This window comes from Giardia intestinalis, chromosome 5 (assembly GCF_000002435.2).
Source record: "Giardia intestinalis strain WB C6 chromosome 5, whole genome shotgun sequence".
NCBI classification, from domain to species: domain Eukaryota; phylum Fornicata; order Diplomonadida; family Hexamitidae; genus Giardia; species Giardia duodenalis.
The window spans coordinates 483,467-506,145 of record NC_051860.1 but is presented as its reverse complement, the minus strand read 5'-3'; the positions used below and the strand labels follow the sequence as shown (position 1 = coordinate 506,145).

The 22,679-nt window shown below is 49.9% G+C and overlaps 11 protein-coding genes across 11 annotated transcripts; 5 read left to right on the top strand and 6 right to left on the bottom strand.

Moving 5' to 3' along the window:
• Positions 1–76: 76 nt before the first annotated feature.
• Positions 77–2,551, top strand: GL50803_00113297 (High cysteine membrane protein VSP-like; the record flags this gene model as incomplete). The annotated part of the gene is made up of 1 exon (XM_001705776.1): positions 77–2,551. One exon carries the CDS (start codon positions 77–79, stop codon positions 2,549–2,551), a length of 2,475 nt encoding a protein of 824 aa, XP_001705828.1.
• Positions 2,552–2,916: 365 nt separating this feature from the next.
• On the bottom strand, positions 2,917–3,390 carry GL50803_0060085 (uncharacterized protein; the record flags this gene model as incomplete). The annotated part of the gene is made up of 1 exon (XM_038046190.1): positions 2,917–3,390. One exon carries the CDS (start codon positions 3,388–3,390, stop codon positions 2,917–2,919), a length of 474 nt encoding a protein of 157 aa, XP_037902133.1.
• Positions 3,391–3,932: 542 nt separating this feature from the next.
• Positions 3,933–4,559, bottom strand: GL50803_0060084 (uncharacterized protein; the record flags this gene model as incomplete). The annotated part of the gene is made up of 1 exon (XM_038046189.1): positions 3,933–4,559. One exon carries the CDS (start codon positions 4,557–4,559, stop codon positions 3,933–3,935), a length of 627 nt encoding a protein of 208 aa, XP_037902132.1.
• A 251-nt stretch (positions 4,560–4,810) lies between these two features.
• On the bottom strand, positions 4,811–5,830 carry GL50803_0060083 (Kinase, NEK; the record flags this gene model as incomplete). Its single annotated transcript, XM_038046188.1, has 1 exon — positions 4,811–5,830. The coding sequence occupies one exon, from the start codon at positions 5,828–5,830 to the stop codon at positions 4,811–4,813; it is 1,020 nt and encodes a 339-aa protein (XP_037902131.1).
• A 1,121-nt stretch (positions 5,831–6,951) lies between these two features.
• On the top strand, positions 6,952–7,380 carry GL50803_0026894 (VSP; the record flags this gene model as incomplete). Its single annotated transcript, XM_001705777.1, has 1 exon — positions 6,952–7,380. The coding sequence occupies one exon, from the start codon at positions 6,952–6,954 to the stop codon at positions 7,378–7,380; it is 429 nt and encodes a 142-aa protein (XP_001705829.1).
• Positions 7,381–7,598: 218 nt separating this feature from the next.
• Positions 7,599–7,823, top strand: GL50803_003896 (Sec61-gamma; the record flags this gene model as incomplete). The annotated part of the gene is made up of 1 exon (XM_001705778.1): positions 7,599–7,823. The coding sequence occupies one exon, from the start codon at positions 7,599–7,601 to the stop codon at positions 7,821–7,823; it is 225 nt and encodes a 74-aa protein (XP_001705830.1).
• Positions 7,824–7,898: 75 nt separating this feature from the next.
• Positions 7,899–10,139, top strand: GL50803_0023655 (uncharacterized protein; the record flags this gene model as incomplete). The annotated part of the gene is made up of 1 exon (XM_001705779.1): positions 7,899–10,139. One exon carries the CDS (start codon positions 7,899–7,901, stop codon positions 10,137–10,139), a length of 2,241 nt encoding a protein of 746 aa, XP_001705831.1.
• Positions 10,140–10,160: 21 nt separating this feature from the next.
• GL50803_0094542 (uncharacterized protein) lies at positions 10,161–14,576 on the bottom strand (the record flags this gene model as incomplete). The annotated part of the gene is made up of 1 exon (XM_001705780.1): positions 10,161–14,576. One exon carries the CDS (start codon positions 14,574–14,576, stop codon positions 10,161–10,163), a length of 4,416 nt encoding a protein of 1,471 aa, XP_001705832.1.
• Positions 14,577–14,815: 239 nt separating this feature from the next.
• Positions 14,816–18,526, bottom strand: GL50803_0016365 (uncharacterized protein; the record flags this gene model as incomplete). Its single annotated transcript, XM_001705781.1, has 1 exon — positions 14,816–18,526. The coding sequence occupies one exon, from the start codon at positions 18,524–18,526 to the stop codon at positions 14,816–14,818; it is 3,711 nt and encodes a 1,236-aa protein (XP_001705833.1).
• A 99-nt stretch (positions 18,527–18,625) lies between these two features.
• Positions 18,626–19,930, bottom strand: GL50803_002572 (uncharacterized protein; the record flags this gene model as incomplete). Its single annotated transcript, XM_038045994.1, has 1 exon — positions 18,626–19,930. One exon carries the CDS (start codon positions 19,928–19,930, stop codon positions 18,626–18,628), a length of 1,305 nt encoding a protein of 434 aa, XP_037902130.1.
• Positions 19,931–19,944: 14 nt separating this feature from the next.
• GL50803_0016364 (Gamma adaptin) lies at positions 19,945–22,623 on the top strand (the record flags this gene model as incomplete). Its single annotated transcript, XM_001705782.1, has 1 exon — positions 19,945–22,623. The coding sequence occupies one exon, from the start codon at positions 19,945–19,947 to the stop codon at positions 22,621–22,623; it is 2,679 nt and encodes an 892-aa protein (XP_001705834.1).
• Positions 22,624–22,679: the final 56 nt, after the last annotated feature.

Here is a 22,679-nt window from a genome sequence, read left to right as displayed (position 1 = left end):
AAACTGGTTTCCCAACAGCCTGCTTACTTCATTGCATGTAAATTCTATAGGTATTTGATAAAGAATAACACTCGGCATGTCACGATCTTTATCAGTTCTGCTATTGGTTTGTCTTCTGGCAGAGTTCTTCTCTGAGGAGGCACCTATATATCGCAATGGGTTTGGATACTTCTGCGAAGGTAAAATACCAAATTGCCTTCCAAATAGTTGCATATTGGGTGTAACCTCGCGATTTCTTTGTACAGAATGCGAGTCTGGATACGTACCGATTGATGGCAAGTGTGTTCTGGCTGGAGATTCCAAGGCTACTCGGTCTGGCTGTGCTAAATCTCAAACAGGCGGATGGTGCACTAAGTGCGGCGATGACCACTTTGTTTTTTATGGTGGGTGCTATAATTTATCTCAAGACTGGACAAAGTTCATTTGTGAACGAGCAGAAAAGGGGATCTGTGTAGAATGTGCAAAAACAAACGAAACGCAGCCATCTGTAGCCTTCACCAATCCCAGCACTAGCACTCCCGAGCGATGCATCTCATGCGGAGACACTGTGGGCTTTGGTGGATATAGTGGGATATATGGGTGTCTAGTTTGTAACTCTTCAAGGATAAAGCAAGAAGTGGTCCCAAATTGCTACCAATGTTCAGACCACAAAAATACATGCTCGTATGATTATCGATGTAAGCACATCACTGAAGGTGCAAGCAATGGTCTTTGTGGATACTGTCCCGAAACACACATTTGGAGCTTTTATGCTTGTTATGCCAGAGATACTCCAATAAGCAACAGCATCTGTCTACCGGAGAATATCATGGAGATGTCTGGGCAATCCCTATGCTCTCGCTGCACCAACCCATCAGAGATTCCTCTGAATGGCCTCTGTCTATCAATAACTGGGTTTGAAGACATTTGCGTAAAGGATCCTGAATCGGGAAGGTGTACATCTTGTAAGAATGAGGGCAACAGGCAATATTTCTTGTTTTATGGTGGATGCTACTTATTTAAAGATGTTTCGGATCAAATAGAATCTCAGATTTGTCAAGCAGTGAAAGAAAACGTTTGTACCGCATGTAACAGCTCAACCAAAGAGGTGTTCACCAAGAACAACGGATGCTGGCGCTGCGGGGACTCAGCCAACGGGGGAATAGAGGGATGTCAAAGGTGTGAGATGAAGGACAGTAGTCTTCAGTGTCTGGAGTGCCGCGACCTCTACCTGAGCCTGGATAAGAGGAGCTGCCTGGCCAGCTGTCCCAAGGGGCAGAAGGGCGTGCAGGAGTCCTCATCCTCGGTCCACAGCTGCGCATGCGATGACGAGTCCTATCTGAAGGACGGGAAGTGTGTCGGGTGCGCGGTGGAGAACTGCGCTGAGTGTGATGAATCGAGCTGTAAGAAGTGCAAGTATGGCTACACACTCTCCGATAGTCAGTGCGTGGCGACCAAGTGCAAGGACCCCAACTGCGACACGTGCGAGGACAGAGACGTGTGCACAAAGTGTACCGATGGCAACAGCCTCGACCCCCACGGTCTGTGCGTGAAGGACTGCCTGGGCTCCGCCGGGTACTACAAGGCCACCGTGGGCGGCGTCTCGAGGTGCGTGGCGTGCACGCTCGGCAACTGCGCAGTCTGCGAGTCGGAATCCAAGTGCAAGGCATGCAGGGACGGGCTCTACGTCGAGGGCTCGGGAGGATGCAAGCCGTGCAGCTCTGAGTGCGCCACGTGCAGCGGACCGGCATCCGGCGACTGCACCTCCTGCCCTGCCAAGAGGCGGCTGCAGTACAGCGACGGTGCCAAGGGATCGTGCGTCCCGCAGTGCGTGCAGGACAGCAGCTGTGCAGAGTGCGGGCTCACGGTGGGCGGGACCAGCTACTGCTCGCGCTGCGTCAAGAGCACGGAGTACCCCAACAACGGGGCGTGCACCTCCTCCAGCTCGCGGGCGGCTGGCATCGCGTGCGCGAATGTCGCCGCCGGTAGGTGTGTTGTTTGCAGCTCGAACTCCTTCAGGCTCAACGGGGGGTGCTACACCTCCACGCTCCTCCCCGGGAAGACTGTCTGCACGAAGGCGAGCGACGGCTGGTGTGACAGCACCGTGGCCGGGTACGGGATAACGTACAACGGAACGCTCCTTACATGCCCGACGAACTGTGCAATGTGTAGCGGTGGAGCCTGTAGCGCCTGCAACAGCGGGTTCTACCTGGAGAAGGGGGCGTGCAAGGCGTGCTCCAAGGGCTGCGCCACCTGTCCTCATGGGGAGGCATGCTTCGACTGCCTGGCCGGGTACTACTTCTCCGAGAGCACGTGCAAGGCGTGTCACAAGGCGATCTCCAAGTGCAGCCTCTGCGTGGTTCCAGAGGGCGCAGTCAAGCCCATATGTCTGGAGTACGATAACACCTCTAAAAAGTCCGCCCTCTCGTCTAGTGCTATCTCTGGCATCGCCATCGGCGTGGTCCTCGTCGTCGGCGGTGTGGCGGCTGTGCTGGTTTGGTTTTTCGTTTTCCGAAAGAAGGCCGGAGTTCCACTGCTCTACAAGCAGTCTATCGTTGCAAGCACCCATTAAAATAGTAACTGCGCTAGAAACTACAGCTGTGTCCTTTATTAGCTTTCACCATGTGGTATTTTGTTTGATATTTTAAATGGCTAACTGAGTATCACTAAGGCTGCTATCTAAGTAAATCTCTCCATGCGAGCCATCGCTCTGAGTGGACCTCCCGCTCACCGTCCGAGACCCGAGAGCCGGATGTCCTAGATCCCCGTGGGAGAAGAAGAAGGTTTGCCCTATCCTCTTGGGAGCTGCTGTGCTTCTCGCAGGGCCTTCTAGGACCTCCCCTTCCGCCGGCTGGTTGTGGGCAGCCAGGACTCGTCCGCCTCTGTCAGCCAAGCACCCCAGGGGCCCCAACTTGCTCGTCGAGGGATTCACATAGGTCACGTGTGGGTCCGTCTCAACCAGCACGGCGAGTGATTAGTGCCATCACTAGCTTTGGCTCTCCGTTGCCTTGGGGGCTCCTTCGAGCCCGGCCAGGAGAGAGGCCTCCTGTCCCTCCGTACTCCTACACCCAGTGCTGATCGTCGAGCCATAGCATTTCCTAGGCCTGTCGCCTCTGTGGCTATCCCCGTCGCATCACTGTTGCTACTATGGAAGATGGATGTGTCGTCGGCAAGGCAGTGAGCGAGGTATCTCCTCAGTTCCTGGTGAGCAGGTTCTGTACCACGCAGTATGGGGGCATGCGCAGGGCCCCGAGGGACCGAGTCCAGGAGTGCAGCGTGTCGCAGCCGGAGGAAGGCCTCGACGCAGCTCCTTGGAACTGTGTTGTGGAGCGAATCATGATCGTCCGTTGATCGTGCTTGTCCTGTCCCATTCTTGGGGAAGGGCCAGGCGGAACCGTACAGAGCACGCATCCCATCCTATGGATCGCGCCGAGGATCTCGTTGAAGGCCTGCACCCGGATGGACTCGCCAGCGCAGGCCCGGAGACTTCGAGCCCCGTGGACTGGCCGTCCGTGCTCTCCGATGGCTGAGGGGGCTCTTGTCTCTCAGGGGCCAGGCCGTCCTGATCCGGCCCTCTGGATAGCAAGGTGCTGGTCGTCGGTGGCGCTGTCAGGGTGCAGCTCCCCCTCGAGGCGAGGCAGAGGCTGCAGGCCGGGCAGTGGGGTGGTGAATGCCGCTCCTCCGCTTCCCCGCTGTGTGAGCGAGGCACGTCTCCTCGGCTCTCACCTGGGGCTCTGCGGGGTGTTAGGTACCCTCCCCTGAGCACGTTCGCACGACGGGTGCTGAGGGGGGTGTCCTTCTCTATTCCTATTACTCCACTCAGCAGCGCCCTACATCCGGTGTCTGTGCTGCATACGTCTGGACGGCCTCATCGCGGAGGGTTTTCCTGCAGGACGGGCACGTGCTCTTCCGCTCCTACTAGTTCAACGTTCACCCGGTGCCACCGCCCCGTCTCAGTGGGCTCCTGAGGCCCGGGCCGGACCTGGAGCACCGGAAGCGCGCTCATGAGTGCCCGCGGCCCTCGTTCTCCTGGCGTCGGAGCGTGTCCCCTGCGAGGGGCGGCGCTTCGCAGTGCCCTGGACGAGCTGGGCGCTCTGGTGCTGTCGTCCGCCCAACACCGCGGCCTCGGTCGTGCTACTGGGCGGCAGAGATTGCGCCTTAGTTCCTCGGCTGGTCTGGAGGGCGTTCCGGTTGATGCCGGAGCTGGCGTGCACGGCCTGGCTCTTCTCCCCCGGACTCGGCCGACGTTCTGACCCGAATACCGGACTCTGGGCTTGGGGCGGCGAACGGGCGGGGTCCACTTGCCGCGGGGAGGACTTGTACGGGGTACGAATTGCTCGGCCGGCAGGTGGCAGACCAGCTTCGATGAGGCGGAAGGTGAGCTGCGTGGCCCTGGGGTAGCGGGTGCCCATCGGATACGGGGGAGCAGCTGGCCCAGGTTGGCCAGAGGAACGCACCCCAGGGCAACAACGGCCCCCTAGGGAGGAAGCACAAGGTTCTTCTCTAGAGGTGGGCGACCCCCGAGCTCGAGTTCTTGTCTCAGATGCCGGGCGGTGAACGAACGAGAGACCTGCCTTCATTTGTTGTCAACTACTATTACACCCTCATCTTGCTCAATGCATCAAAGCAAAAATAAGGTTGTCTGAGCAGCTCCCACGAGCCACCAAGCGTCCTCAGAAGCAGGCAAGCCGTGGAGATACGTTCGCTCTATATGGTTAGTTCTTGTGGTGCGCTACTTAGACTGCTTTATAGGGGAGCGGCGGCACTTTTCCGTCTCTCGGTGGTCAGTAAAATGTGGCACTGGCGCTTCAATCCATTGGCTTTAAGGCGTTTACTCTGAGAGGAGGGCGACTATCTCATGGTTTCTCCATAACTTAGCCATTTCAAGGGCAGTCCCTCCATTATAACCCTTCAAGTCCTTCTCTCTCATGAGGAGCCTGACACAATCTGTGTGATCGTTCTTCACAGCCCACATGAGGGCCGTCCATCCGTTGCTATCTTTCAGTCCCTTCTCTTTCTCCACGAGCAGCCCCACGATCTCTGTGTATCCATATACCGCCGCTCTCATCAGGGCAGTTCCCTCGTATATTTTCCAGTCACCTACAAGTGCGCATCCCTTCATCTTCGTGCCCCCCTGGAGTGGTATGAGGGCCTTCACGGCCTCCACGTCGTTTCTATCGACTGCCCTCATGAGGTCGGTGGAGTCGTCCTCCTCTATTAGGTGCTTCTTCTCTGGCTCTTCTGAATCCTCCCTTTCGTCTGGCTCGTCTGTTTCGCCCATCTCTGCCTTAATCTCCTGTATTTCCCTGAATAGCTTGGCGGCAATAGCACACTGCTCCCTGATGATGTCCATTCTTGTAGCTCGATCAGGAGGGTCCTTCCTAAGAGCTACTGTTTCGTTGTTGGCTCTATTCAAGGCGTCTGCAAAGGCTGCGCGCGCCTCCTTTAGCCTTGTGTCTTGGGCCTCCTGTTCATCAGCAGAGATGTCAAGCCTCAGAAGTAGACGGACAAGCCTTCTGGCTGTCGGCCTCTCGGCAGGATCGAGGACGAGCATTCCTTCAAGGACGCTCCTTGCGAGGTCGTCTGCGACACCGCTCAGGTCTGGCCTCCATCCGTCAACGAAGACGTCTTTTGGGTCTTTACCTTCTAGGAAGTCCGGCTTCCTCAGGGTGGCGAGCTCGTATGCGATGGCCCCGAGGCTCCAGACGTCGGATGCTTGGGTCATGTCACCGCAGAGGAGTGTCTCGGGGGCCATGTACGCGGGGTCGCCGGCCTTCGCAGCTCCACTCAATATGCCCTTGCAGAACCCGAAGTCTCCAAGGACGACACGTCGCCTGTCCCCAGCGAACATGATGTTGTCGGGCTCGAGGACAACGCTAGAGGGCAAGCCGCTGTGGGCACCTCTGCTGAGCCCGTGGAGGTGGGCAAGGGCGCCAGCCAGCTGCCCCAGAAGGGAGAGGACCAGCTTGCTGAGAATAGGTTCGTGAATGTCCCTGTAGTCGGTGATGAACTGCCGGAGGTCTCCACAGCAGCGGTCTGTGACAACAAGGATCGCGTTGCCGTCTGTAAGCACCTGGTGGTATTTGAGAACGTCTGGGTGAAGGGTGCCTAGAAGAGCGGTCAGCCTACGCTTAATAGCATCCACACCGTGCTGATCCAAACCATCGAGCTGAATCTCCTCCACAGCAAGGTAGGGGCATCCCCTGAGAGAGTAGATAACACTGAGGGTGCCTGCTGAGCATGTTACCTAGGCGTCTATGCAACTTTTTGGGGCTGAACACGGGAACGCCACCAGCGCCCATCGGCCCTGCAAAGCTGCTAACTGCACTGTTACTAGCATCTCCCAGGGCACCCTCTGCGGTGGCTGGGACAAGGAGTGGAGTCAACAGCCGCCGCTGATTTTAACTGCAATCCGGAGCCACCCTTTGGTGTGACCTTGGTTACTGCCCGAGCAAGGCGCCTAGTGCGAGCTGTCGATGGCAGGCCAAGGAGGGCATACTAGCGGCTCGTATGGCCCTGAGCAGGCCAGATCCTGGAGGCCGACACGGAGCGCCCCAGACAGAGCACGCCGACTGGGACCACACAGGGCTCTGGATGCATCGATGGAGAGGAGCTCTTAGTATGTTATCCACAACCAGCCATAGTCTTCGGACGACCAGGAAGTGGGCGCGGCTTACCCGTGGGATCTCTGAGCGCACCTGCAGGTGGGCCCAGTGATACAGCGACAGCAATGTACAGGAGTGCACCCCAATCAATCACTCCACAAGAGAGGTGCGATCTGAGTCTGGCCCTCACTCATCCTGTTCCTATCGAAGTCAGGGGGAACCGTGCTATCAACTGGCCTCCGGTGGGCATGCTCCTATCTCGTCTTTCTCCAGTCCAACTGATCAAGAGAGTAAGAGCGGCTGTCTCTCACTGCTCGCGGCAACACATCAGCCTGACAGAAGAGCAGTGGCACATGAACTCCGGCTAATGTTGGTAGGATTTCTCCTAGTTTGTGCAACCGTGCTGGCAAAGGACAGCGGGAAGACCGCGTGCGTGGCTTCCAACACAAACTGCGCATCAGGGTTGGACACGGCAGGGTGCAAGACGTGCGCCGGGGCAGAACCCGACCAGACGTGCCTGGACTGCAAGGTCTCTGGCCAGAACGTGCAACTCGATAAAAGAAGCTGCGCCGTGGGCTGCCCGCTGAACTCCGCGGCCAACGACCAGAAGGTGTGTGTGTGCGACCAGGGATTCAGCCTGAACGATGGGAAGACCGCGTGCGTGTCTTCTGGCACCAACAAGAGTAACGGCCTTTCTACTGGCGCTATTGCAGGCATTGTTGTGGCTGCTGTCATCGTTATAGGAGGGCTTGTGGGCTTCCTCTGCTGGTGGTTCCTCTGCCGCGGGAAGGCGTAGACTTAGGTAGTAAATGCGTCCACGTGCCACACTGTGTCTTAAAGACACCGCCCAGGGCTGCTTCCAATATGCTAACGTACCTCCTAGCGAGAGCAACAGAGTGCTGTTCCTAGACCGTAGTCAGCCGCACGCGGTGCTCTACCTCGTCGGGAACTGGCAAGGACGTTTCGCTGAAATGGAACAAGTGAATTTAATTAAAAGAAAACTGGAAAGAGAAAATGTCTGGAAAGAACACCAACCAAGGCCCGGTGGCAAAAGTTAAGGGAGAAATCGCGAGCATGCGTCGTTTCTGGAATGGATGCGATAAGCCTACTTCAGAGGAGGTGAAAAAGCTCATTGTTTCCACAGGCATGGGAATCATTGCCATCGGTGTAACGGGCTTTGCAATCAAAACTGTAAGCTACCCTGTCTTCCGTCTTCTTAGCGGCGCAAGCATGATGTAAATGATATAGCAGCAAGTGACCCTATTTAGGTTACAGCGAAAGTCCGTCTGTGTGTGCTTTTGAATTTTTTAGCGAATGTCTGAAAACGATGCCTCTGCCATCGCTTACCTTCACGAGCAGAGCTCCATCAAGAGTACTGCAGAGGAGGCTAATGATGCACAGACATGCAACGATGTTGTTTACGAGATTACAGACCACGGGTTGAATCGAAATGTCCACCAGGCTCTGTGGGGGCTCGGCCTGAGCATGCATATTTGTGGCATTCTTGTGTGTGTTTGGCACACTATCGATACTGTAATGATTCTTCATCTCTATGGCCGAGAGCAATTCTATGTGGAATCGGCCATTTTCCTGTTCGGGTTTCCCCTTTACCGGGGCATTCCGACCGTCATCTCATACATCTCCTCGCACTTTATCAAGCACGCAATAGTCCACCGGAGATACACAGACTCCAGCATTTACTATACACACACACTTTTCTTATGTAGCATCCTGGCCATTCTTATATCACTCTTTTCTCCTCTGGCTCCACAGCTATCTTCACTACTAGATGGTGGAGGTCCTCTTATTCATCGTCAGTTAGGATCGTCTGCCATGCTCCTAAGTGCAGTTCTTGTCCCCCTTCTTTCTCTCTTCACTCACGCAGTAGATCCAATTATGATGATTCAAGGAAGGCACTTTCTTATGACAGTCAAAAACCTCGTTCTGTTTTCGCTTTCAATCGTTCTTCTAGGCCTTTTCAATCTATTCCTGTATGCACACACTCAACCAGCTGACCCATCCAGGCTTTTGCTTTACCCTCTCCTCGCATACTGTCTTAGTGGCGTCGTTGTGACGGTATGGATAAGCCTGCTCCTGATGAGGGTCAATCTATATGGGATCGTGTACAACAATAATCTTCGTTTAAAAGTTAGGCATTTGGTTCCAATCAATGTCAAGATTCTTGGCACGCTTTTATTGAGGTCCCTCCCATCAATGATTAATCTTACTCTTCAAAGCGTCACCATCTTACTAATATACAGAGCATATGGCACCTACTATACAGACTATGAGGGAATGGTTAATGGAAAAGCAGCATTGTCTCTGTTTTTACGTGCATCGACTGCTACAACCTTTAGTGCAGCTAGCTTTGAAGTAGTAGTGTCCTATCTTGTTCAAATCGCATATTATGCACGTAGATATAACAGAGCTCGCTCAATCACTCTATGGGGTGCCCTATATGCTACACTACTGAATGCTCTGATATGCATAGCTATCTTCTTTGCCGCTAAACCCACTCTCCGTAAAGTTATACTTCTTCCACAAGCAAATGCAATAGATCCGGAGTACTCTACTTTGAATTCTGAAGAGTTCTATGTTGAGATAACCAGGTACCTGAAGCTATCTGCGTTGTTTCATCTTCCATCTGGCCTTTATGCCGTCGTTTTGGGTGCTATGCAGGGATCTAACTATGGAGCAGGGGCTTTAACTATGGCCTTTGGAAAATCAGTGACTGTGCTTGCCTCTTTCATTGCAATAATGTATCTGCAGGGCGCAGGAGGTATCTATGTCCTGGCCTTTGGCTTTGGAGAAGCAACGGCGTTTCTTCTCGCTATTGTAGGCTTGATCTTGCAGACTAAGCGATTTACTTTGTTTTCTCGCGCAGACACGATGACAGATCTGACCATCTCAAAGGTAGAATCAGCCAAGAAACAAATGCGTCCACTAAGCACCAAGAACCAGAGATCTTCAGCTAAGGGGAACAGAAAATCAAAGCCTCAAGTGGTTACCAAGGAGAAGAGAACAAGAGGACAGCCAAAAGTGCAGAAGCGAAATAGGCCCGATAGTAACCACAGCACGGGAAACAAATATACAGACAGTAGTGTAGCCAACTCGGAAAAGAGCCTGTTACATGAACATCCTACTGAATCAAGTTGCTCTGCCACGCGGACTAACACATTAGAGCCCTCAAGCAAGATGGATTCTGAACACTTTTCAGTTGGATATGTATCATCATCGACAAGCAATACCTCAAAGAGACCAGTAACTCAAGCACTTCTTCGCCATGAGCATCAGTCAGCAGCTCAAATACGACTCAACACCAATTTGCATATCTGCGAAGCACATGCAACACCGAATGATCAACTAAGCGACGAGAATTCACACAGTGTAGGGCACGAAAAGGAGGGTAGCGTTGTGAACAAAAGTGAAGTCCATATGTCTAACGAATTACAATCTGCGTCAGTAGAGATGTACCACAGCTCTGAAAATACGCAGAGCTATGAGACACCCGTAGTACATATGAATTTCTTTCAAGTAGAGGCCTCTGCTGACTAGCACTCACGGTTCACATAGTGATTATGATTTGCTGGAGCTAACTACCTCGTAGTATTGAGACAAGCCTGGAACACTAGCAAGTGCCCGAGTTGACTGTGCGACACCTTCGAATACAGCCTGCACATTTTCTAACAATTCCGGTTTTAATCTAACCTCGCGCTGCAAAAGAATCGTTGATTGCATGAGGCAAGCTATGTTGCATAGTTCATGCTGCTCTGGGAGGAATTCGTCACTGTCGCCCGCTTGCACTTGGTTTAGGTATTTCTTGCATAACTTCACCAGGGTCGTAGCAACGACTTCTGTGACGTTCTCTTGCAAAATAGATGCCTCATCCTTAGTGTCGTCATCTGCCTCCAATGGCAAGAAGTATCCATTGGTCAGTAGCACCTCAATGCAAATCACTATGGTCACAGGAATAGGGTATAGATAGATAGGACAGTCGTCTATCTTCATTAGATTTAGTAACGTCTGAGACGCCTGTACAAAACTGGCCAAGTCGCCCTCTGTGCAAAGGACCCCTAAGCTTGCAATTAGACTGAGAAGAGCCCCAAGAACATGACACTCGTTTGCAAAACCTTCGCCCATATCTGGAGAGACTTCGGTGAGCACGACGGCAAAGTCTGGTGCTATTGCAGTAATAAGCTCTAGGGTGTCTGTTCCAAATGCACAGAAGTATGCTAGTAACACCTTTGCTGTGTAGTAGGACATTGACCACAAGACACTGTGCTGATCATGCACCAGTTCTAGTAGTTCTTTTGACAATGGCTCGAATTGACTGATTGCATTGAGCTCTATACTAGCATTTGCATAAATGCAGTTGGCCATGTTAACTCCCAATTGGCAAAGTGTCTCCCCACCTTCAGGGTACTCAGACATATTCATAAATATTACAATGAAGTTTCCATAGTATGAGTCGTCAATGATGTTATCAATAGCTGCAGTCAACTCCATATAAGCAGATCCATCGTCCCGAAGTGCAACCTCTGAGCCTGTGTGCTCCTCTGTTCGTGGCATGAACGAGACCCCAGACGGCGTTGGGAGCATGCTTAGATTCTGGATTGTATGATCAGCAAGTATTTCCGAAATATCAGGGACAACTCCTGACATGAGCGTCGATGCATCCAGTACATTGATGCTTTCAGTAACACCTGCTGATTTTGTCTCTATATCCATATGACTCTCCACATTCGTGTGTTGGGGTAGCTCGTTTTGCTCCTCTCTTTTGGCTTCGTTGCTTTCTTGTTCTTTTATCTCTGGCTTCTCTGTGCTGAGTAATCTGGCTCTGTCATTGCTTGGCAGGGTTATTGCTGGCATAAGATCAGTAAGCTCTTCGATATTCACCTCCGAGGGTCCGTTTTCGCACACTGCTGTGTCTTGTTGGTTTATATGGTCAGTAGGAGCAAACGCCTCATGTTCTAACGGCCTTACGTGTGTCTGCGTTTGCATCTGAGGAGCATCATCAACCTGTTTCTCATCGAGCGCATGGTCAGCTTTACTGCAAACCTCTGAGTCCAGCTGTGGCTCTGATGTCGAATTCAATTGTCCCTCCAGCTTGTCCTCTCTTGTATTCTTTACGTTGTGTATCTCTTTATCTAGTAAATGATTATTCAATGATTTTTCTGAAGATAGACGCGGAACCGAAGTTGCTAAATAAGTTTCTTTTTCTTCAGGAAGAACTGGCTCTTCGAGATGTGCGTGTAGCTTCTCCTCTGCGTGAGGTTCTTCGCTAACAGTGGTGTCTGGAATATGTGCAAACTCCTTAACTTGAAGATTCTCTAAAGCACATACAGCATTGGCCTCAGTGAAGACTGTTTCCTTTTGTAATGCAACAACAGTAGTGATTGCATTGGATCCGTCTACAGAGTTAATTTTATTATCAACCTCAGGAAGCTCATGGACATCTTCTTGCAGTTCAGCAAAGGTATTGCCATCAGGTGGTGGCAGTGGCTTAGAGTGCAAGGAAATGCCACGGAGAGGATCCTTGTATATATCCGGGGACAAAGTCATAGGTGATGACTCTCCAGATTGTGCGCTCTGATCTCGTTCTGATACAATAAGGGCCTGGGCAGTGAGCTCCTTCACAGCTTTTGTTGTGGAGCCAGTCGACTTAGAAGTGATTGGGGTAGAAACTGGGATGGTGATAAGTGGCGACCTGCTTGGCAATACCTCTTCGGAGCTCTTATCGGCCTCATCCTTCTTCTCACTATCAAAGCTATTCCGTTCCTGGGTACACCCACTTCTCGTGGCAAGAGTAGGCTTCTTTCCCTTCTTTAGGTAGTCTATGTCGGACGACTCATTGGAAATCCGGGACACAATGGGCTTGGCGGGTTCCTTAGTTCTTGCTACAGTGTTCTCGCTGTATTGCTTATTTGTTACCAAATTTGAAAGCGCCAATTCTATGTCCCCGTCCTTGCCACGATGCTTTGTTCTCCGTTGCTCTAGCTCCACAGACAGATCTTGCCTAAGCTCTCGTAAGAGCTCTATTTTTGCTTGTTCGTAAGCTTCACGATAGATCGCCTCTGTATCAACTGGTGGCTGGGCTGATAACTTAATGTCCCCTCCATCCGCTGACGATCTGTCAAGGAGGGACCTATCGATGGCTATTCTGTGGGCTTGGTCAACTGTAGTGTTGAGCTGATAGATGATCTTTTCCTTCTCGTCTAAAATGGCCCGAAACTCGTTTCTCATCTCTGCCTTTGTGCTTTCTAGATGCCTAATTTGCTGTCTTGCAGCAATAAGCTCAGATCTTTCTGCTTCCAAAGTAGCTCTCAGTTCAGTTAGCTCCTTTTCAAGCGTTTTCTTTTCTTGCTTAAGATTGCGGTACTTTTCTCTGAACAAATTGAATGCATCATTGGCGGTCGTTATATACTTTGGTAATGGCGTCTCTCCTGGAAGCTGGTGAGGTACCACCACCGCAGAGCTATTGGGGGTTGCGCGTATAGATAACCCGGAGTTGCTAGCATTAGCCTTTTCGCCAGACTCCCCGGCAGGTCCTCCAGATGCTAGTAACGCAGAGTGTGAGAGCACTGGCTGTTGGGCGTTAGGTTGTATCATTTGCTGTTGCTGCTGCACAGTGAGCCTGTACCTCTCAGAATCCTTCAGCAACATATATCTCCGGGCAGGCTTATCAGTGAGGCCGTTGCGGCCTTGAGTTTCAGAATAGTTGGCTTGCAAATCCTTATTTTCTAGCATTAAAGGGGCTGAAGAAGACGTCATAGCGTGAGATCCTACACCAACAGATAGATCTGCGCCTCCAGACGTCGCAATGGCAGAGGATATCAGTGGGGCAGCCAATGAGCCTGCCGATCCAGTGATTATAGACAGGTCAGGTGTTCCGGTACTGTGATGCCTTTTGTTCGATTTATCCTCATTAGAATGGGTATCTTGGACCTGTTTCCGTTTAAGTTGTTGGTGCCTACGTGACTCGTTGATAAATCCGGTTGTAGATCCGGCCAGCCCATTCTCCATGTAAGAGCTGCGCTTCTCTTGTCCAGAGCTGAGAGCAGAGTCTTTCTTACTACTGTTTGCGGCATTGTATGGATGTACTGCCATCATTCTGTTATGCTCTATGAAATTCATCGACCCTCTACTTACCTTAGTGTTTGGAATAACTATCTCGGTGTTAATACTATTTTGCGAGGTTGAAAGAGATTGGTGTATAACACTGTCGAACTCGTGTTCGCTACCCTCCTGTTGACTTTCGGCAAGAGAAAACGTCTTTTTGTGTGATTTTGGATCTGATTTGGAAGTAGATCGTGAATTAGGCTGAGATGCTCTAGCAGGCCGTTTGAACGCAGAAACAGATGAAGGCTTTTTCTCCTTAGCCCTTGACCTTGTACTTGGGTTGTCTCTACTATCACGAGAGTGCTGGCTGCTAATCGAGGTTTCTTTGATTAGTTCGATTAAGTCATCCAACATAGCAAAACTAGTATCCTTGCTTCCACTTGCCCCATGCTGAGACACTGATCGACTAGTGATAAGGTCATCGAAGTAATCCGAAGGATATGAGTCGCTATAGTAACTATAGTAATCACTGTATGAATCTGACGGTTCTTGACGGCGGGCAGCCGCTCGTCTGTCAATAGACTTCGGTACTTGATAGGCAGGCCTATCTCCTACACTTTTTGCTTCACGACGAGGAGTTCCAACTGTTCCTTTGGCCGCTTGGAGAGCATTTGCGAGCTGGAAGATGTTTGAGGCAATAGTATTCCGTTGAGGGACAACTGGCCTGCGTGTGGCTTGCTGTTTTGATCTAACTGGCTGCAGATTCTGTACCCGCGTCCCAAGTCGCGTCTGATATGTCGCTCCGGTTGTGCCAGTTAGCCGCTTCGTTTTACTCTGTGCTCGAGGATCATAGTCGTTCCGGTACGTGGTAAGCACGCCTCCTGCATTCATGTTCGCTCTTTGTCGGCCAAACTGGGAAACAAGCGGGGGCATTTCTCAAAGAAATCCTGACACAGATTTTAATTTTGGCTTTGCGCTGCAGTTTTGGTAAGTTCCCGAAGATTAGGATTGTAGCTGCTACTACACCTACATCATTCATTTTATCGCCCACTAGATTATTCTATCAGCGAATTGAGACATCTGTTTCGTTAATGAGTAATTTACTAGCTACACACGCCTGCTAACACATCTGCAAGAAAATATAGCATAGATACGCTCAGCTCTAACAATATTTACCTCTTTTCTGTTCTGGTGATTATCTCATCAATCTCAGGTACCAAGCTAATCAATTGTTTTAGACCCAGCTTAAGAGAATTAGCTTCAAAGCTGCCCTCTGGTGGTGATAGGTTTTCTTGAAGCAGTACTCCTGCGCGATACAAGCTTGCAAGATTGCAGAGCATTCCTGCTGATACAGGATTGCCAAGGGCAAGAGGCTCATCAGGCTTCTTACTATGTCCGGTAATCGTGACGTAAAAATCTGTCACGTATGACATCATCGAATAGAAATAGGTGGAGAAGTACACGGCAAATTCTGCTATTCGCTTCTGCTCATCATCTTGCGGTTCCTGATTGGACCTAATCCACGTGTTGACCAGCTGGAACTGCTCTTCTGAGATTAGTTCCTCCATCACAACTAATAGGCAGACAGGAAGGGGAAACACGTGCGCTGCAAAGCCTACCTGACTGAGAGAGGGAGCCACTGTTGCAATTGAGCTGACAAGACGCGTCAGGTCGCCTTCCTGACGGAGCTGCGTGACTCCACATATAAGATCAAGGACAGAGGCCACTAACAGACAGTCTGCCTGAATCTCCTCGTTACCAACCCCTGTCATCGTTTTGAGAGCAGTGTAAAACCTCTGGTATATCTCACTTAATCCTGCTTCGAGAACAGCAGAACCATATGCAACATACAGCGCAAGAAGGTACCGTGCACATTGATACGTCGCTCTCCAGAAAGGCCCATCAGTGTTGATCATCAGGTTCCCTAGCGTTCTGCACGCGGTAGACCAGGTAGTAAGCTTATTATTTCTGAGCCCAGGAAGAATATAGATTGACTGCACTATTTCAATTGTTTCAACAATCATAAATTCAGTGTCATCATTGAAGATACTGGGACTGCGAGACAGATCAGATACAAACAACTTTTCGATAAGACCATAGTTGGAAGGATCCAGAGTAGCAGCGTGCTCGGCACTATCTGGATGGCTCAGTAGGTACGGGTGAATTGGAGTATCGCTCTGGTTCAGTGGGACCTCAAGCTCTGGTTGCACCATATTGGCTCCTAAAATATTCATAGAGACAAGTTGCTCAGACAATATAGACTGTGAGTAAGATGCTTCCTCATTCCCTTGGTAATCTTTAGTAGAATTAGAGTGACTCTTGGACTTCCGCTGCCTTCGCTCACGGGGTTTAGACTTACCTGATTTATGTATGTCACTTGCCTCATAGGTTGACGCGTAGCCTGTCTGATCTTGAGTATCTCCCCTATCGCTAAATTCTATACCTCCTGTTCTATGAGATCGGCGTGAGGTGGACTTAGTGTCCCCGGTCCGTTCAGGATCGTCCGTGGAAATTCCTGAGACTGGGGCCTCAGGACCAATTACAGCAGGATCCTCATTGTGTATGTCCATATCTTCTACATAGGATGCCGTGCTGTTCTGGCAAAGAGAAGGATTTCTGCTTGGGCTTTTCTCACGTGTAGAAGAAGCCTCTTTTATGAAGTCCTGTATGGACGAGCGTGTGTGCTTCCGTGCCGATGGAGCAGCCATATCACTTAGCCCACTTTTTCTGTCTAAGACCTCTGCTGCGGCAGATAGAGGCGATATAGTTACACCAATGCTGTCCCTAGGCTCGCATTTTGACGACGTATGGTGTTTCCGTTTCTTTTCTTTACTAATCTGGCTGGCTGTTAGAGCTGATATCTTCTCATCACCCATCTGGACAATAGAAAGGGAATTTGGTTCTGTCTGAGAGCTAACAGAGTCGTGCACTGATTCTGATTGCCCGTCCGTGGATAGCACATAGTTCCGTAAGTCGCATCTTCCCATCACGTCTGTAGCCCCTGCATGAAATGAGGGCACCATGGGCGGCTTGTGTTCTGACCTCATAACGTCTATAGGCTCTGGGGACCGAGAGACCATCTGAGTAGAGCTGCAAGAGCTTCTGGCAGGATCTATTAGAGGGGTACTGATTATCTTTGGATACTGCATAACGCTGTTGGCCCCCGTTCCGGATGAGCGTCCAGCGGCGGCGGAGTGATCTTTGTGGATCAGTGAATCATGCCAAAAGATTCCGCTACCACGCGCAAACGATGGCTGGGCATGTACGCCTATCTGAAGACCGTTTATCGTGCACTCTAACATTTTGATCTGAGTAGACATCGAGGCCACAATCTCTTGCAATTCAGCAAACTGCTTTGCAATCTCACTCTTGTAACGCCGAAAATCATTGGTGATTTCCACAAGCCTCACTGATATAGCCTGTTTGTTAAAATTAACTGATTTGAGCTCGGTATACAACGAACTCCCCCCAATTGCAGCAAGTTGTTGATCAGCAGAGGCACAGGGGACCAGACTATCATGAACAAAGGCTTCTTTAATACCGTTCTTTTGAGAGGCTGCAGCCTTTATATCGTCATCTGATGGCAGATGAGAAGAAATCGCTCGGGCGTCTACTAAAGATTGCTTCTTAGATGCCTTCCTTTCTCGCCCTTCAGATATGCATGAGAAGGCGTTGGCTGCAGCAACCGCAACTGATGTGACATTATTGTCTTCTTTCATATTTGATGACAGTTTCTTCATGGGAACATAATTTATCCCATCCTCCCTATTAGAATATGTTGATGAATCTGTATTTGAATCGGATACAAATGAATCGTTGTTGTCACTCGCAGAGCTATCGACTGAATGCAGATGATTGTCTTCTGCACTGAATACTACTGTCTGAGACTCTAGATGCGCACTCGTGGGCTGGGTTCTTCTGACTTTTTGTGAGGCGTGATGAGGCATGGCACGCTGACTGTCTGGCGGCTCTGCCGGAAAAGGCTCAACAACAAGCCGACGAATAGCTGCTTCTGATCCTTGTTTATCGGGCCTAGATCTCTTAGAAATTCTAGTTTGGAGTGCCCGTGGACTGTTGATGCTGTCGTCTCCTAAGGCCTTTGCATTAGGGCTCCTGGCAGCACCGTGTTGTGTTCTTAGTGGAGAAGACTCCAACTGAGCCATGCCCCGCTTAGCTGTAGGCGCAGCAAGAGGATTCTGTTGATAAGTGTAACGGCCATTGTGATGAGTATTGTCCTTGCCTTTACTGTAATGAGCTCCCCGATGAGAACCAGAAAAAATCTCATTGATAGACTGGAGCTTATCTTGACTTTTGGTCAGCCTACTATTTCGCGCAAACTCACCGTGGAGAAGAGCGCGACGAGAGCTGGCATGACCCTTTGATGAAGCAGGGGCTCGATCATCCATCCCATCGTCCGGGCTAGCAGATAGAATCGACGATGCCGTGTCAACATACATGCTACTGCTTTGGATGGCAGATCGTGTACAGGCCTCAACGACGTACTGTGCTATCTCTGTGCAGAAGGCCTTAAAGTCCTTGTTATAATGCATCGTACGATCTGGGTGCGGTGCGTCGTAGTTTTCGTTGTCAGTCCGGTCATCCAGCTCAGAATATATATAAGAGTCATCTGAATCGGAATGGATAGTATAAGATGTCCGTTGATGGGCATATCTGTTTGGCCGACGATCATCCTGATAAAATGAATAGGACGTCTGAGCCCGCGCGCCGTGGCTCTGTTTTGATTGCTTTTTATGAGGGTGGTTCCGAATGCGTTGAGGTCGTTCAACGCAACTCATTGTATCATAAAAAATGCTATTATCGCGGTTCCTGGAGGCCCCGTCCCTCAAGTGCCGAGAATGCAGGCCGCGCTCCAAAGCGGACATGGAAATTGTTACGCGTGTTTTTATGAATGTGGTTAATTTTTATGAGTCACCAATTGTCGCCAGAGTATTACCTCTCCTCTCTGCTCGGTCACGGCTGCTTTATGGCCCGGTGCACAGCTTCTTGCAGAGGAAACTCGGAGATATGTGGTCTTTAACCAACTGTAAAATTCCAGCAGAGCAAGGCAATGAATGCATAAATGATATTTTACCGGCTCTGCCATGATGATTTCTTTCTCCATGCTTTTGCTGGAGAAGAAATTGTATAGTCTCGCATATCATATTAAGCAAAATGACTAGGGGAAGACAAACACTTAACCTAGTCGCTATATCTACTTGAATGGATAGGACAATGGCTCCAAGGCTGATTAGATATAGGTGGTTGTGGGCTACACATCTAGGGAACTTGTGTGTCTTTAGATTAATGGATGCATATATGGCTAATGCTCTAGAAAATAGCACAGGACCCAATGGCGCACTAGCAAGAAGAAATAAAGTGCTAAGATAGAGCCTTTGATTCCAGTAGCGGCTTTGGTAGTGGCTATATGCTATGCCAGCCCCAGCCAATACCCAGAGGTTAAACGGAAAGAACAGTGCAATTCGCTTTTGATGTTCTATGCGTGTTCGAGGACACAGCGCCACGTAGTGTCTATGGCCATGCTCTGACTGGTGGTCCTGGAGCGCCACAAGCGAGCTTAGATAGTGTATGAATTTAGGTACAGACTGGTTGGGCGTAGACAACATGATGCTTATGTGCTCTATGATTGCATGCCGTTTAGACATGACAACTTTTGGTGGAGGAGCTAGCGGCCTCTGGGTGAAGTACGTCCCATGTGCAATGTGCGAATGAACGTAGTTGTAGAGCTCACTGTTTGGATGGCTTGAAAGTTCAGGGAATAGTAGGGGGTTCAGAAGGATCTGAGAGCTGGTCGAATCGTGGAATGAGATATAGGGCGAGTCTGGCTCATAAACGGAGACTACGATAATGCGAGTACGATGAGCGAGGGCCTGTTCCAGCTGTAAACTTGTGATATCTTCAAGCTTGTCCGGAACTACTGTGATTATTGGAATTCTACTTGCATAGTGCGATGGACAGCTTTTCAGATGGGCCAGGTGCGTGAAAATAATATTCTGAAACACCTCACTTCCATACACAACAATGACCAGTGCGCTATGGATCATTGGAGGAAAAGAGTCTGAAGGGAGAAAGGTATGCACACCACCGTGGTCTACAGAAACAGTCATCTCTGCGGTCTCAACCTTATGCATGGGCAGAGGCAATTGGTAAGACGGAGGAGAAAGTATTGATTTATCAAGAATTGAACTGGGTACCTTCTTTCCTGGTCTGAGAAGGCCTGTTGGAGACACTGACAGAACTGCTAGTAGCGCAACTGTCCACAAAAACATTTGATATCTTTATTATGGAGCTTAGCAACTTCATTCGCAGAGTTCGCACGTCGCGAACGTCTACCCAGATGCGCGAAGTTATAGAGGTAGAGCTAGCAAATGTCAGGGCGGAGCTAAAGAAGCCAAGGACAGATGAACTCGCTCAGTTGGTCGCCAAGATGACGTGTGCGTACTTATGGGGTTTTAACGTTTCCTGGGGATATGTACACATGTGCACACTATGTAGCGTCGCCAAGATGCATGCGGAAAAGCGCATAGCTTATCTGGCATTGACACTCAGCTATGCAGAAGCCACCCAGCTCTTCAGCCTGACAACCAACGCCCTGGCCAAAGATCTTGTGGAGGACAACGTGAGCACGCACTACAAGGTGTCGCTTGCTCTGACTACTATATGCACCATATGCTCCAAGGAGGCAGCGCCCGTCTTTAGCACTCGTGTCTATGAGCTCATTTCCGGCGGGTCTAGTATTTACCTACGTAAGAAAGCAATCATGGCCGCCTGCGCCATCCTACAGGCCTGTCCAGATCTCTCACCACGATTCGTAGATGTCTGTTCTGCATCCCTCTCTGACAAGGCCCACTCCGTGGTATTGGCCGGTTGTGAGTTGGGCATAATTATTCTGAGCGCAAATGAGGAACTAATTCATAAGCTAGCGCACAAAATCTACCATCTTCTGAAGGTTCTCAACAAGCTCTGTGCGGTGACGACTTTTCCAGACCACAATGTTGGTGGGTTTTGTGATCCTCTTCTCCAGCAGGCAATCCTGCGCTTCCTGGGGCGCGCCATTAGAGCTGCATTCAGCTACAATTGTACAATCTTCCTTGACACGCTACCGTCCTTAAGGAGATACTTTTTATCCGTGTTCAGTAGCATACTAGAGAAGTGCTCATCAACCACAGTAAGCCGCAACATCGGCCTGAGCATCTGCGCCCAAGTCTTTACGCTTTTCTCTGAAATCCCAGATTCATTTTTCTTCGAGAAAACGGCTCACTTATCCGAAACAATACCCGAGGAGGAGGCATTGCCAAACCTAGTCATGAGCTTCATGCGACTGTTATTGGAAGCGGTGACTGACTACTCAGATCTCATATCCTGTACAGCTCTAGAGTCATTGAAAAACTTTGTCCTACACAAAAAGCAAACGGCTGGGCTAGACTCAGATACGAAGTTTAAAAAGTTCTCCCAACTGCTCAAGCGACAGAATCCGGCCGTACGTAAGCGGGCGCTGGACTTACTTCTGCTGCTTGTCCACAAGAAGGATATTAGAGGTTATATTGCTGATCTTTTTAAGTACATTGAGAAGGACCCGGTTATCAAGATCAATAGGATTGATTTTGCTAACTCTATAAGAGACATTGTCCTTCTTTCCGTTCTTTCTCCGTGCGATGGATTTGACTACCTGCTTAGACTAATTCTTCTCATTACAGAGGGGTGTAACAATGCTCTGGCACAGGCTATTATTGCTACAATCTCGCGATCAGATGCCACAGTAGCAGACAAGAAACACTTCATCGATGCATTTGCAGCACACAAGGAAGCGATGCTCGAGAGTGTTCATAACGGGAAAATTACTGCTCTAGTGGATACTTATTTATTATCAATCTCGTACATTCTACAATTAGAAAATGTTGGTACAAATACTGCTAGCCAAAATAGCATCCTGTCTGACATCGACTTTGACTTTAGTTTCAAGCTATGTCAGTACATCTTCTGTATGCCAGACACTGATGAAGCAACTACCCTCAAGCTGACAGCTGCGCGATCACTGGCATTCTTGGCAGAACTAAGTGAGTCAGCGAGGAAGCAAGTGATGGAGTACTATGATTCTATTAAGCGAACAGTCTCTCCACTCATTCTAATGACAATCTTACAATTAAAGCACATCCTCCTACACCCATCTCTCCGCTATACATTGGCTTCAGTGCCAAACTTAACCCTCACTCCACCCAACATCAAGAGCACAAAACGCTACACCAATCCTTCTCTGTTCATGCACATACCACACAGTGTCCAACCATCCAAGTCTTCTGTTGAACAAAACCCCAATACAGACATCACACTGAGCGCGCTAGGAGCAGAACCGACCCTTGAGCGCATAGTGACACTTGATCATGCAGGACAAGCAGCGCAGCGGAGCTCCCAAAGGGAAGATTCAGCTTCTATTTCACCCGTCTTTGTTAATGATGATCTAAAAGTATACATAATGAAGATTGTTAAGGGTTCAGATGAAGCAGTAGAGTCTAGGTCCTCTAGGCTCAGTACTAATGATGATGTACACAGTCCGGACACAGGGCCTGTGAAGTTGCAGCTCTCGTTGTATGCAGTGTCCAATCTATTGACAGCACGCATCCAGTACTCCGTACCAAAGACGTGTAAGGTTTGCATGGAAGACCCCAGTGGAGATGTTACCGGACCATTGAAGCCACCCATTACTCAGTTGCTAGAAATCGTTTCTGGCACGGAGAAAGAAGGAAGCAAGTCCCACTCTACCTCACAGCTTAGTGAGAGCGACACTGCTGAGCTCACGACACCCATTCCTATTCGTCCACACAACAGGGGCGAGTCACACTTGGAGGCACTCAATCCTATGAGCCCGAGGGGAAAAGCAAACGGCATCAATCTGTGGGTCCGTGTCAAGTATATAATACCTCACTCTATAAAGCAGGCCGTTGAGTTCAAGGTGTGTGTTTAATTGGAAGAGGAGCTGACTCATGGATTGATTGCTGTGTACAAAAAAGTGCGCCGGTC